Genomic DNA, 15,184 nt, shown 5'->3' on the forward strand with positions numbered 1-15,184 from the left:
ACATTATTTTGTCAGAATCTATTTGTAAACATTTTATTACTCACATATACTGGCTGCTGTTTAGTTTTGCTGCCTTTGTGAAACATTTTTTATCAAGGGTTTCTGAAATGCTCCAGATGATTAGTTTTGCCCAGCTCCGTGTCATGTGATGCATATTCACAGCAGAGTACTAGAATCTTAACTATGATAAGGTAACATGCTAATATTAGCTTTTGATAATAGCATTCTCATAATGCTAATTGGCCTAAACCAAAAAGATGTAAGTTCATTTTTGCAGGTTTTTGGTATCAAAACTTTTGGTATCAAAACTAGACTATTATACATTTCCCATTCAGTAATAGTCTAGACCACACGTGTCGAACCCAAGGCCCAGGGGCCACATTTGGGGCCTCCATCAATCCACATCCCAAATGTGGATTGATGGAGTTCTGTGACAAGTTAAAAGGATTTATGTTATAACAGAGCAACTTTTTCTGTGCAACTGAAATGTTTGTAACTTAAATAAGCAATACATTTAGAGTTATTTAACATTAAGGATTTGTTACATTTATGTTACATTACATTAAGTTACATTTAATTACATTTATTAGTTACATCTGGCCCTTTGAGGACAGCTGTTATGCTGATGTGGCCCTCGGTTAGAATGAGTTTGACACTCCCGGTCTTGACATTATAAAACACAAATGTCAATAATATTTACTGATCTTGAGTGCCAACCTACTAGCAATGCTAATGTATATGCTACTGGACACAGTGGAGTGCATGTGGATTTTATGTCTTTGTTGATTTGAGTCACCTTCAGATGATCCAAACACTCTGGATGTTATTTCAGTCTTTCATAAGTACTACCACCCGCCGACGCTGGCTAACAGCAGCATGAAGGACTTCCCTCAGCTCAGAGACCTGCTGGAGGGCAACAGGAGCGATCTGGCGGGCGGCTTGGCACTCAGCGGCCTCCCCGAGTCTTTCATCCACTGCACGAGAGAGCGGCCTGTCCTTTGCCTCTTACTGATGCTCGGGACCTTGTGGATGGGCTACACCCTCTACCAGTTCAAAAGAAGGTAGGCGCATTGTGCAAAGCTGCAGCGTTCTCAAAATAAATCACCAGTTTCAACTATTGAGGTGGGAATGCTGCCGACCGGGGCCAGTCCTGCTGAGCGAGGCCTCGACTCTGGACATTGTGACAAACATGGGAGGAACTTTCTGGTTTTGAAAAAGCTCTTTTTTCTATGAAAGCCTTTTAGTTGTGTTCGCAAAAGGCAAATCAAGATGCTCAAGTAGTGTCAGGATTGCAACCATTGTTCTCGTCTCGTCCACAGCAATTATATTCCTCTTGTATTTGTTTCTCCCCACTAATTCTCACCTCTCTCTCTCTCTTTCAGTCCCTTCCTGCATGCCAAAGTAAGAGAGGTGCTCTCGGACTGTGCCCTACCGATCTCGGTGCTGTTGTTCTCCTTCATCGGCTCCTACCTTTTCAGTGACATTGAGCGTTAGTATCATCCGTTGCTTTTTTTTTTTTTTCTTGTTCTCACTACAGATGGTAATTACACTGTTGGACTGATTCAAGTTGACGCATGCAAATGTCAGGAGTGTTAATTGTGACCAATGACTTAAATCTATTCCGTGCAATTACACATTAAATCCTAAATTTCTACAGTCAAAGCCTCTTTTATTCATTTTCATGATAAAATCCCTCATTGTTTATCGAGTCACAATCAGGCGGATGAACAGTCAGGTGAGTTTTATTAAACCACAAAAGATTCACAGCAAAACAACAGAAAGAAGAAAAACTGAAAAGAATTGATTGGCTGACGTAGTGTTTCAGATTTATGGAAAATATTATGGAATATTTACAGTTTTTTGTTTTGTACTCTGGTCCAGACTTGCTGAAAGGCCCAAACTCATCCCGGTTAAGATCCGGGACAGGCTGCTTAACTGCAAGGCCTCCCTCTCTTGGCTGCTCGGAATGTCTTTTTATGTTCCTTAATCAAGGCACAGGCCAACACACATCGGAGAATCGCAAATTTTTTTTTATCTGCTATTGTTTAGCATCATTTTGAATCTCCGTTCATTGTTGCCAAGGCAGCAGCTGTTCTCCTGGGGTCGACACAACAGAACAGAGACGAGCGCCAAGCCCTCAAGTGAATTCAAATTTAAGTGCCAGCCAATTTTCTGTTCCTTCACAGCCACAGACAATAAGTCATAAGATAATAGACATATTATTGCATTGTCACTTCTTCCAATGCAATGCAATTTAACCAGCTGCACCTGATTCAGTAGCAATCGAAGGGGATGGAGTTTCAAATGAGATGTGCAGCATTAGAGAAAACTCACCCACTTTTAAAAACAATTGACGCTGTGAGAAGTCATCAGAATCGTTGCAGACTGTGTGTGTGTGTTTTTGTCACAACACCAAACACTTCAAAAGAATACCAAAAGCTCACATCGACTCACATTTTGTTGCAACTGCATCTCTTCCTGTTTGAACAGTTCCGGTCTTTAAAGTTCATAACCGGCCCATCTTCAACGTGGCCCCATTCGAGCGCCTGTCGGCAATGAACGTTCTCAGCGCCATGGGCCTCGGCTTCCTCCTGGCTCTCCTCATCTTCATCGACCAGAACATTGTTGTCTCATTGACCAATGCACCAGAGAACAGGTAAAGGCAGAAGATTCCTGACAATTGATATTTCATTCACGGCTAGTAAACCGACTGAACTGGTGAAGGGGATGATGATGCATGTCAGGGAGAATCTGGGATATTAATTGTGCATCAACGGGCTTGAATTGTTTTTTTCGTGGCCCTTCCAAAAGCCACCGACCTTTTGGGTTCTGCTGACCCTTCTTTAGGATCTGCTGAAAACAGTGTCAGCCAGTCTGCCAGGGAGGCCAGATGAACTGAGGTGGAAACTTGACATCTGAGTCAAATAGTCACAGTCAGAGAGCTCTGAAGAAGCCTTACAGCCAAAACAGGATGGTGGAGTTTAAGTCGAAGTCATCAGCTGTCAATCGGCTCCCAGTGAAAATCTGAAATGGTGGAATTTCAGCCCTTTCCATTTGTTGAGAAGAAATTAATTAGATCTAAATGTCAAACTGAGAGCATAGTAAAAAAGAAAAAAGAGAGAGAGATAGAGGTGATTTGTTATAACAGCATTTATTTTGTTATATTAAACAAGCTAAAATAAAAATTCCAAAACTTATATTTGTTTTTGTATTTTTTGCTTTTGTTTTAGTGAACACCAATGAAAAGGCTGGTAAATACAATTTGCTGTTCTTCTTCTGTCTTCCATGTGTCACTAACAAAATGACAAAGCCGGAAGAAGCTGTGGCTATTTCTGATGCTGCTTCTCTCTCCCCATTCTTTTATCTCCACATCCTTTTTTTGTCCCAAAATAAGATGGACCTCTTTTTTTTCACCTGCACAGATCCTTTTAGTGCACATTGTCTTTGATTTCTGATGCTGTTTTTTTTTTAAATTTAAAAATCCTGTGATCGTTGCGTGGATAAAAATAGACAAACCAATCTTTTAACCTAATCGTTACTGATGCATTTGGAATGAAGGAAAATGAAAGTCGACACCCGGTTTGTTCAACTTCTCATTTTATTTCTGATCCATGTCATGTTCAAGGACAATTCTGGTGCAATGAGAGAGTCGGAGTTCAGACAATCTTTTAGCAATTTAGGGTGGACTTCCCCTTAAAGAAACACACACATACACACACACACATATACACATACACAGGACGCCCTCCCACAGAGACAGATGGCGAGGCGGAGTAGGTGCATGGCATTGATCCCTCACTAACGTGCAAAAAAATGTGTGGGATCGCACATGTCACCCTCCCTTATGTAAAGTTACGATAATGTCACGACCGCCATGTGATGTCATCATAGATCGAAAACACACCAGATGCACTAACATACGCCGATTTTCTCGTATGTCAGATCAGAATTAGTGAAACGTGCCTGATTTTATCGGAGTTGTGTTGAAGGGCAGCACTAACCTTAGGAGAACGGTGCCCTTTGTGTGAGTGTGTGGGTCAACTGACTTCATGTGTGCTCACTTTTAAATAATACAAGCTGTACCGTTCTCTATACACTACCGTCTCTAAGTGTGTGTTCATCCGTTTGCTCTGTGTTTTGATGAGTTGCTGTGGTTCACCCTGTTTTGTGGTGCAGTATGTTGTTGCTGACTGCGCGGCGGAGCCTAACAGTTGCGTTGCTCCTCAGGTTGCTGAAGGGGACGGCGTACCACTGGGACCTGATGCTGTCAGGGCTCATTAACATACTGATGTCGGTATTGGGGTTGCCCTGGATGCACGCCGCCTTTCCCCACTCCACCCTCCATGTGCGCCAGCTGGCTTTCGTGGAGCAACGCGTTGAGGGGGGGCACCTCTATGAGACGTGAGTTACCCCGCCCTCTCATCGCCTGTGCTAATCAGATGCCCAATTAAAGGTCGTCTTCAGAGCGTAGTGTAATTTTGCATTGCAGGCTACTGTATCCTGCTCTCTCCTGATTGCATGATTACCGTGTTACTAACCATTTTCTCTCCGAGTGGAAAAGGTGAGAGAGACCATCTTCCATAAGACTCTAATTAGTGGCAGTCGTTCTAGAGAAGGGTGAGATTCAGAGATCTTGAAAGTATTCCCAGAAATAAACGTGCAGTTTTTTTATGTTATGCTTGAACTTACAGAATGTAAACTGTATCTATCCTGACACAATCACACGCAAATTCTGCAGACTGTGTGATTTTAAATAGAGAGCTGGGGTTTATTTATGTCGCAGCTCCACCACAGCGTTCAAGCCAAAGGTAAAGCTCATCCGAGTCGGGTGCAGAACCTAACCCTATAAAAATAAAATTGAACTAAGAGACATAAAACGACAGCCGAAGAGTGACAACAGTATAAATAGAGATAAATAAACATTACACAACCTGTGTCTAAAGAGATGGATTTTTTGAGCTGCACCCACACTGTCAACAGATCTTAATTCCAAAGGGAGACAGTTTGAAGGTTTAGGAGCCTCGACCTCAGAAACACCGACTGCTTTTTATTTTTAATGCTGGAAAGAGACGCAGGAAGTCTTCAAGCGTGCAACTTTTATTCATCTTAGATGACGCTGTCAACCACAACACTCCTGCAGTCTGGTGACAGGCAGAGGAAAGAGGCCACAGTCAGGCCAGTACACACACATGCGAGCACTATTTATTGACATATTATGGATTTATTAAGGATAAACAAGAAATAACGGTTTGTGATATCAAAATTTTGTTGTGAATAATTATCCCATGTGCAGAAAAGGAGATAAGGGAAATCCTGGAAAAGTGTGTGTGTGTGTGTGTGTGTGCTGGATTGTATTAAAGAATTATGTGCTTTCCAGTGCCCATCCATCCAGTGATTGTGTTTGTGGATGTGTGTGTGTCCTCAGTATTGTCCAGGTGAAGGAGACCCGGCTGACGTCTCTGACTGCCAACATCTTCATTGGCGTGTCGGTGCTGCTGCTGCCCCTCCCCCTGCAGTGGATCCCCAAACCCGTCCTGTACGGCCTCTTCCTCTACATCGCCCTCACCTCCATCGACGGAAACCAGATGTGCGACCGCATGGCTCTCCTCCTGAAGGAGCAGGTGAGGGAAGTCTGTGTGTGTGCTCGGTGTCGGACGACAGGTGAATATGTGTACGTTTGTGTGTGTGTGTGTGTGTGTGTGTGTGTGTGTGTGTGTGTGTGTGTGTGTGTGTGTGTGTGTGACCATATGTTGCGTGTGGGACTCAGATCAAACGCTTGACCGAGTGCCCGGTGCTGCAGGACCAGATTTGATTCAAGTAACATTTGCAAATATAATTTTTTTGTTGTGACGCCCATCTTTATTCATTATCCCTCAAACATGATCACATTCAAACATAAAATCAGAATCAACAGGAATTCCTTTTTCTTTCTTCTTTTTTTTTTTGTCTCTGCTCCTGAGTGTCCGATTTAACCTTCCCCACTGGAAGCGTTTTTTTCCTCCTCGCTGTACCTGGTAACTACATGCACTAGCACCCCCAAACGGCCATGAGTGGTAACTGTCACCTCTTCTGGAGAAACAACTTTTTGTTTCGTCATTTGGAGGTTTGACCTTCATTATCATTTAATTTGAGAACATCCAACAAGAAGGAGAAGCTCAGTCAAAGCTGATGATACAGTTTTATGTGTTTGTTTAAATGTATTTAAGAGTGGTGACGAAAGTAGATCCACCCCTGTGATCAAAAAGCTTCACCTTTCTGGCATATCACATTTATTAAACAGTTTTCCACCTCAACTGTGGCGAGTTAAGATTTGTTGAGTCCATTTTGTACATTCATAATGCATTATAGTAATAAATCATAACTACAGCATTTCCTGTAGTAATTTAGAAATTAAACATGACTTCTGACTAAACCCACGGCGCTCTCTCAGGGATGTGTGGGTCATCCGCCTGCTTTTGTCATTTCCTTAAGACTGCAGCAGATCTGAGGACAGTAAGGAAAAATATCCTCAGGGGTAGATTGTATTTTAATCTGTCCTGATCCTCTCACCTCCTGCAGACGTCTTACCCGCCTACCCACTACATCCGCAAAGTGCCCCAGAGAAAGATCCACTACTTCACCTTCCTGCAGATGATGCAGCTGCTGGTGCTGTGCACATTTGGCATGTACCCGATACCGTACATGAAGATGATCTTCCCTCTGCTCATGATCCTGCTAATTCCAATCAGGTACTGCACCACTGCAGCAATTTGGTCTCAGGAAATGATTTCCTCAAGTGTTTTAAACCAGGATGACATTCAGCAGCTCACAGGTAGCGAGCGCTGCGTCTGACCTTAATCTACCTGGTGATGGAAACATATTTCAACCACATACCTTTCGATAGAGATGAGACAAGTGCATTCCAGCTTGTTTTAAATGCACAGGTAATGTAAACGCTAACCTGCTGACAGGTTTGATGCACTAATTGTGGTGATTGTGATCACTGCTGGAATGTCTCCAATAGACATACTATTTTAAACATAAACAGATATTTAAATTACACTTTATTTACGTTGTCTTTTCAGGCGCTGCATTCTTTATTCTTGTATGCTGACACCACCCATGGTTAATCCTGTCTGATGAGATCTCATGTTCATTTCCTCGTTCAAGTTCTTTGGCAGTGATCAGCTGACATGATTGTGCTCTGTTTTTAGGAACAACGTGCTTCCTCATATCATTGAGGCCAAATACTTGGACATAATGGACGCCCAACACATGTAGCCACAGACGGATACGACTTCTGGTGGCACAAAAAAAAAGAAAAGACATCTCCGATTCAAATGAAAAGAAATTTTAAACATATATGATCATATTTTTAATGCAAAACTGCATTGATGCAAACAAGGAAGTAGGAAGTATCGACTGTTTTGATTTTTGTATCCGCTGAGAACATCCTTACAGGTGATGCACTGGAAACGTGGGATGTCGTGTGAGAGAGGAAAGATGAGAGCAGGAGGACGCATTTTCCAAACATGGACAGAAAGGTCTTGCTCTGGAGAAACTGAGAAAAAAAAAAAGAAAAAAGAGGACCGCCCAGAACTCCCTGTTTCACCTCTGTGTGACCTTGTCAAATTGCTCAGTGCCATAAAGCCATCCTGTCCTGTAATACCTTCACAATCTAGGTAGCATTTTGTCCTTGGTGCAGTGTATTCATCTGAGTGTTAAGCTAAGGTTAAGTGATTAAAGTACTCACTAATACTGGACTTAGAAGGGTGTAACAGCACAATGCAAGTATGTTCAGTATCTCTGCACTTTGCTCTCACATTGTGTTTTTACACTGTCATCTGGGTAAATTTTACACGTACACTATTATTAAGTACTTAAATACATTTTTTGGCAGATTAGCCAACAGGAATGCTGCATTTAGGCCACTGCATATTAGATCTGCACCTTTTGTATGCTGACATTGTGCAGTGTTAAAACCTTTACATTCCTCCACCCTTTAGCTGTGACTCTTCTTTCTCTACGAAGGACACTTGTGCTTGGTTATGCTTTGTTTCTAAGTCATTCCAACAAATGTCAGTTTCCATTAAGTAGACGAAAAAGGGAGCGAGCGAGAGAGAGTGTGTGTATGTGTGTGTGTGTGCCTCATCCAGCTTCCTGCCAGCTCTTTAAAAAAAATAATTTTAAGGTGGAGTTTAAGTATTCAAGCAAATAAAAGCGTACATTCCAGGTATATTTTATGGGATTATTTAGAGAGAGACAGCACAAACCAAAACATTAAGCAAAATCTTTGTCAAAGTATGAATATATTAGAATATATTATGACAATATACACAAATTATTTTAGGTTAAATTGAAATAGAATATTTATTTATCATTATGTGACTTTTAAAGTGCAAAGTGATCATTTTTTGTGTGTGAATTGGAAAGTCATGTTTGCACCTCTACATTCCTGGGTTGTGGATTTTAGTATTTTGAGTGGGTTTTCTTCACCTAGCTTTTGCTGCAGTGTTTACATATCAAAGTCCCTTCCAGCTCCACGTTGAAGTCCTTCACAGTTGTGTTGCATCGCTGGCATAGATGGAAGTCAGACAAAGGTGAAAAACGAGTAAATAAATATTGGTGAGCTTTCGTTTAGCAGAACGCAAACTTTCTTTTTTCTTTTGGTGAATGAGTCTTTAAAGATGAGTTTTAGAATAAATCGGGTCTTGTTTTCTATTTAGATGTTATGATTAGAACACTGCTTGCCAACGTAGTCATATAATAATCCAGATATCTGGAGAGACTAACTTCCTATCTACAGTATAAAAGAAAAAAAAAGATTTCTAGGCATTGGTTTGCATAAAGCATGACTCATCTGGGGTTTTTGATACGATGTAATGCCAACGGTCATGTATCATACATACGAAAAGAAAATCCAACTCCATAAACTGAATGCAATGTTCAATATTCAGCAATACTGTGTATAAAAACAGGACTTCACTGGTGATTCGGGTTTCCCAGCAAAAAAACAAAAAACAAAACCAGACCCATCAGTGAAGCAGAGACCAGCTGTATTTTTAAGACAGCAACTTTTCAGCCCGTCCTCATGGTACAAAAGCTGCTCAGTGCTGATTCAATTATTGCACACAGAAAGGAGAAGAAAAAAAAATCTGCCTGTCAATGAGGCACTCAGTGGGTTTTGTTGCTTTCCCAACATCTAAATGGCAGCTCCCTCATGCAGTTCTCTTCAACTTTGTCTTACACATGCAAGAAAGATGTCCAATTTAAGCAGATGTCTCGTGCAGACATAGAGAGGCGTGAAAGGAAAGCTCTGGTGCATTTACATAATCCTCAAAATAAGGCTGACGATAGCACTATTGGGAGAAGAGAGATGGTGAGGTATGAAGTAATATGTACAGTTTACAATGCAAAGTTTAGTTTCTATCAACTATCCATTATAATCCATGGCAAGGTATTAGTTTCTAACTTTGGACTGAGTACAGAGATTTAACCATTCTTCTTACGTGGCAGTATTGTTGTTGTTCCTTGATATCTTCTCTGTACTGATAATTTTGGAATAGCAGCAAATTTCTCTCATTGGATTCAGAGTGAAAGACGTATTACTCTGTTTGTGAAACCTTGATTCTCCTCCTAATTGGATTTCTTTGGAATTGCGTGCCGTGGTGTTTTTTCTTTTCCCTTTCTTTTTTCTTTTCCTGATTTCATATAGCCTACTTTTTCTAATCATGAATGTAAGATGTGTGGATTTTTATATAGCATACTAATTTAGGTGTCAAACAGAATCTGTAATTTTTGTCAAAAAGATCAGCTATATTTGTAAGCTGTAATATGTAAAAATGAGAAAAAATGTTATCAAACAGAATGTGTTGGTTTACTATAGTATATATACAGTATACTGTACATTGAAAAAGAGAGACTATCTCAAGCTGTTTGCCAAATAAAAAGTAGTAGTGATGTAAATATTTGCGGCTTGCTGTGTCTTTGGTTGCAGTCTATTCATTGGATTTCCTGCTCCCAGGTGGATGAACCAGCACTGATTTGTGTATTTGAGTAAAGTATTTCACTTTGAAGCTAATGTTTACTTCCAATTTCCAATGATCCCTTTAGAACAATGGGTTGTGTATGGAACTTCAACATTCACAGCATTAATATTCATGCAAATAGTCTAAAAGTGCTTCCTGTGTGGTGACTAGTTTTACTGTGACACATTTAAGTTCACTTTGCCAATAATGTTAAGACACTTGAAGATGAATACCTCATCACACATACTTTGAACAACACATTGCATTGCCTTCAAGTCTAATTATGTACATTTAAACTAAAATATTTGAATTGCTCCATCCTGACAGGAAGAACCCTGCAAACTTTTTAAACAAACCTGTGGGTTTTCGTCTGGTGCATCCTGCAGGACAACATTCGCTCAACATTTGTGATTTTTATTTATGTATTTTTTCCCCCATTTATCGCTATCATTTTAAAAAAACAACTCTCCTGTATTCCATATTCAGTAATAGATGTCTTTGACGTCACTTCTGTGCCGTGCCTGCGCCGTCTTTGCTCCACCTTAGTCACGTGACAGGCGCTGAACACGGCATTGCCTTGATCAGGGTCGGAGGTTAGCGGTCGCGTGGGCTGTCCTTCTTCCTCGGGGGCCGGGGCATGACCCTCAGAGGCTGCGTCTCATTGGCTGACACCGTCGCTGGACTTCTCTCTCCGGGACGGACGCTTCTCTGCAGCCGCACACAGACGAGTTCGTCCGGGCTGTCCGGTGCAACCATGGCGGAAGAGTCGAAGAAACTGGCCGCTTACGCCGCCGTGGATAACAACGTCCAGGTAGTGGACCGCCGCTAGCTAGCTATTGCTTGCGTCCTCTTTCCTCATTGACGCTAGCTTAGCTAGCTTTCATAGCCTGTGTTGCTAGCTGAACTGTTACCGAACTTGCACGTTTTGTAGAGGAATTAGCTCCATGCTCTGCATGTTCCGGGATAGCGGTCTGACTTTGTCCCCCAACAAATACTAACTACCCTACCAGCTTGTTTTAACTCTAGTTTTAACCAGAGTTGATAAGCTTCTATGCTAACACTGTGCGAGTCCCTTAAACTTTACATCTAGGAGCTAACGAGAGCTCTGCGCTGCAGTTAAATTGGATGTGGTCATTCTTAGGAAAGGTTAATTTTGAATGTTCGTGGCTGGTTTTTGCTGTGATCTTGGTGTGAAGTGGATCAGGGTTACATGGTGCCATCATTACATTTTGTGTGGATCCTAGAATAATCAGGTGGTGGGGGTGGGCAGCGGATCGACCATCATCTACGCAGTGGACAGATTAGGTGAGTGAAACCATTTAAAATGCTAATTCCCCCCCCCCCCCGCTCCCCGTGGAGTTGGAGGAGGTGCGTGAGCTGCGTCTTTAAGTGTATAGGAAAGTGCTATATAAATCTAGTCCATCATTGTTATTAATATTATTATTCATTTCTGTAACTAATTTTGACAGTTTATCTCGGGTCAAGGAATTGTGGTTTCTTGGCTTGTTACTTTATTTCAGTGACAGTATAATCTGCTGAGGGTCACACCTGCAATCATTGTGTAAGAAGTGAACTCTGCCTCCGGGCAGAGCTTTCATGGTACTGTAAACCTGTGAGCTCATATGTTTCTTTGCTGTATTCTTCATTCAGTTGAGAGAGTGCGCCAAGAGAAACTGAATCTTGTGTGCATTCCTACCTCCTTCCAGGTTGGTATGAGACGTTCATTCTTCAGCACTTGTGATCTGCTGGTAGAATTCTGTATGTACATTATTTAACCATTCATTTATTTGGGACCCCCCCCCCCAGTCCCGTCAGCTGATTCTGCAGCACGGCCTCACGCTGTCCAGTCTGGACAGACACCCAGAGGTAAGACGAGCTCTTCACCAATGAAACTTTTACGTATAGGAATAATTGTGGGGAATGATTCTTTCTGTCTTTGTGCTGCTGCTGCGCAGTTGGATGTGGCAATCGACGGAGCGGATGAAGTGGACGAGGATCTCACCTTAATAAAAGGCGGAGGGTGAGCGCAGTTTTGCAAAGTTGTTGGAATTCTTCCCCGCTTCTTGCCTGATGTTGCTCTGGTTCACTTTGCCTTACAGCGGCTGCCTGACCCAGGAGAAGATCATCGCCAGCTGCGCAAAACATTTTGTTGTCATCGCCGACTACAGGTTTGTGTTTGCTTGTTCATCTGGAGAACAGTAACAGAACTACGGGACAAGTTGCGAGGTTTTCCAGAATCTCTATCCATGCCAGCGGTCTGACTCCTACTGCCCCCCCGGCTCCTAGGAAGGACTCAAAAACACTGGGTGAGCAGTGGAAGAAGGGCGTTCCCATTGAGGTGATTCCCTTGGCATACGTTCCCGTCTCCAGAGCCATCACACAACGCTTCGGAGGGGAGACAAAGTTACGGATGGCTGTCAGTAAAGCCGTAAGTTTTGGAGGTCGTTTGGCTTTGTCCCATTGGCTCATGGTCCGTGTTGGCAGGGATTTTCACTAAGGATTAGAATCATTTTTAGTTAATTGAAGAAAGTTACTTATGAAAAATTAAAGTTCTCGCAATGAAAATCAGAGTCGACACTACTTGAAATAAAATTCCTTGCTTTTTTAAGTTTACCTGCTACACAACTGTAAATCTGCTCAGATTTCTAAATGAATGATGCACAGGAGGAAGGTTTGTCTTATTGCTTTACAGCCCCTTGAATGCAGCGCCTGGAAACAGGTCATGTATCACACCTGGAAGTCTGTTTGTTCACCCTGGCAGTCTGGATCACTGACTGGCTTTCATATAAGCACGATAAATAATAACCAGGGAGTTACTGACATCAGGCCAGAGTGTATGCAAAGTGTTTGTTTTTTAGTAGTGCCTCACCTGTGTGTGTTTGGCCCCTTAGGGTCCTGTCGTCACAGACAACAGTAACTTCATCCTGGACTGGAAGTTTGAGCGCCCACAGAACTGGAAGGAAGTCAACACGAGCATCAAGATGATTCCAGGTGAGGAGGTGATGGCGTGCAGCCTGTGTCCACATGCAGCCTCTTGAATGAAGCATTGATAAACATACCTTGTTTATTCCTGCCCCACCCCCCCAGGTGTGGTGGAGACGGGCCTTTTTGTCGGCATGGCCGAACGAGCCTACTTCGGGATGGACGACGGAAGCGTGCGGGTTCGGGATCCTCCGGTCAACTGAGGGGTTTATTCTCCTCCTCTTCAGCAAGTGCCATTTTCATTATTCCAACCGGCTTAGACTGTAATCGGGCTGAACCAGACTTTCTTGTAACAGCTTTAACACAAATTCTTAACTTAATTCTTTTTTTCTTTTTTTTACAGATATTTGGATTCCCTTGTGTGCCTGATGATCGTCACCCACTTCATCTTGCATTCACTGCTTTTGTTTCATGTGCATATTGGTATTCGGTTTGACTTCCTGGTCGAACTGGGAGCCTCAGCGCCTTCTGCAATTAGCTGGTCTGACTGAACGCCTGCAGTGCTGCAGACCTCACTAGTGAGTGAGTCACTGCAGCGCTGCAGACAAACACTGAAGAGTGCCTTGACATTATCTCCCAGGTTTTATTAAAGGAAATTATGCTTTAAAAGTGAGATTTTAAAAGGTTATAATCGTACATCAAGCTGTGGAGATCTGCAGGCTGCTACTGGTAAAGACACGACGCAGATTTTTTAATTTCATGTGTGTGTGTGTGTGTGTGGGGGGGGGTTTATGTACTGCACACAATTTATACATTCCTAAGAATGCACAGTTCAGTCACACCTTCCCCTAAAAAAGAAAAAAAATTGTTTCATATTCAAGGTCAAAATTTTCAACTTTTTTAAGATTATAGTGACAGTGGTTTTAGGTCTTGCACAGGCCTACATTATCCCACTGCCAAGTAGGACACAATTATAATATGTTGACATATAATGGATGCTGTTTTGTGCTTTAAAGGGGGTGGAAATCTACAGTTTTCTGTTACGACAGTTTCCTGTAGAGCAGCAGCCCATTGCCTTTTTAACAAGAAAAAAAAAGAGCCAGCCAACCAGTTTGTGTTGTTCTCATGCATGCACCTCCTTCCATTGTTACTTTTGTGCCTGCGTATTACTTGCACAACTTATTTTTTACACAAGCCAAGTTGTTGTGCCATAGACATCATTCTGATAACTATAGAGAGATCATTTGGAAGTTAACTGAAAAGAGAATTTTGACCCAGTTTGGGTCCAAAAGTTGCATGCAAGGGTGGGCATTTTTGCACTAGCAGTTGTTTTTCTTTCTGTACCAATCAACTGTGAACATATTTTCTGTCAAGATACTAAAGTCTCTGAACAGATACAAGACCAAAATAAATATGCCTCCTCTTAATTTTTGATGAGTCTATGATTTAAGTTGTCAATATTCTGTAGCTCAAGGTTTGGTTATTTCTTAGGTGGCTCTTTGGAAGAAAAGTTGATGCAGTTCTCCTTTCTGGCCACTTGGGGGCGACAGAAAGGGTTTAATTCTTTACCAGAATTAAACTGGTCAAACATGGACAATAATTCGTACCTAGAATCATCGAAAGATAGACTTTACATTTAATAAGTAGTTGTTTGTTTCAGTACTCGTTCAACCTGTGACAGTGTTTAAAGAAACCGACTTGCAATATAGAAACTCCTGAAAACAACCTATGAAGTTTTTGTGCACGCGTGCAGCTTAATTTTGCATTCTGTAATTTTTAAAAAACGCATGAATGCATCAAGTGTGTGAGTTTATACACATCAGTGACGTCATATCGCCTGTTTAACTCCAACTTAACAGGAACAGGAAGTGAAAGTTAAGCACTCATCACTCAGGCCACGTTGAGGATCCTGGATCACTCGTCTTGACGACTAAACATGAATGACAACTGAAATGTCGAATTGGGTGATTATATTTGTTCAGCCGAAAGAAACTGACCAATCGCGTGGTCGCTTTACACATCTTTACCTCCTATTGGACAGACTGTGACACAGTCTACCAATCACATTTCCGACACAAGATTCGACATCTGGGACTTTTTTGCGTCACCTTTTGCTCCGGTTTCGTGTCAGCTGCCTGTACGCATGCGTCAAATCGACTGATGGTGGATGAACCAATGAACTTCACTGTTTGGGAGGCGGGACTTTCTCCCACCCCCAATTTGAGTGACAGTTTTCTGGACCAATCATATTCTGC

At 42.0% G+C, this 15,184-nt stretch overlaps 2 protein-coding genes across 6 annotated transcripts in view; both read left to right on the forward strand.

Moving 5' to 3' along the window:
* The window catches only part of slc4a11 (solute carrier family 4 member 11), an 82,630-nt gene extending 72,685 nt beyond the window's left edge, over positions 1-9,945 (forward strand). For 4 of the 5 annotated variants that reach the window (XM_068338555.1, XM_068338558.1, XM_068338556.1 and 1 more), the window contains exons 14-20: positions 833-1,061; positions 1,383-1,489; positions 2,491-2,656; positions 4,228-4,401; positions 5,426-5,621; positions 6,559-6,728; positions 7,194-9,945. In XM_068338555.1, coding sequence (XP_068194656.1) covers positions 833-1,061; positions 1,383-1,489; positions 2,491-2,656; positions 4,228-4,401; positions 5,426-5,621; positions 6,559-6,728; positions 7,194-7,260 — 1,109 coding nt within the window. In that variant the 3' untranslated portion in view covers positions 7,261-9,945. Of the gene's footprint in view, positions 1-832; positions 1,062-1,382; positions 1,490-2,490; positions 2,657-4,227; positions 4,402-5,110; positions 5,400-5,425; positions 5,622-6,558; positions 6,729-7,193 lie in introns of those variants that run through there. The other variant, XM_068338559.1, reaches the window with a different exon arrangement.
* Positions 9,946-10,562: 617 nt separating this feature from the next.
* rpia (ribose 5-phosphate isomerase A (ribose 5-phosphate epimerase)) lies at positions 10,563-14,356 on the forward strand. The gene is made up of 10 exons (XM_068338560.1): positions 10,563-10,818; positions 11,252-11,312; positions 11,658-11,713; positions 11,814-11,873; positions 11,963-12,027; positions 12,107-12,175; positions 12,294-12,435; positions 12,899-12,998; positions 13,095-13,215; positions 13,333-14,356. Exons 1-9 carry the CDS (start codon positions 10,645-10,647, stop codon positions 13,190-13,192), a joined length of 825 nt encoding a protein of 274 aa, XP_068194661.1. The 5' UTR covers positions 10,563-10,644; the 3' UTR covers positions 13,193-13,215; positions 13,333-14,356.
* Positions 14,357-15,184: the final 828 nt, after the last annotated feature.

This window comes from Antennarius striatus, chromosome 17 (assembly GCF_040054535.1).
Source record: "Antennarius striatus isolate MH-2024 chromosome 17, ASM4005453v1, whole genome shotgun sequence".
NCBI lineage: Eukaryota > Metazoa > Chordata > Actinopteri > Lophiiformes > Antennariidae > Antennarius > Antennarius striatus.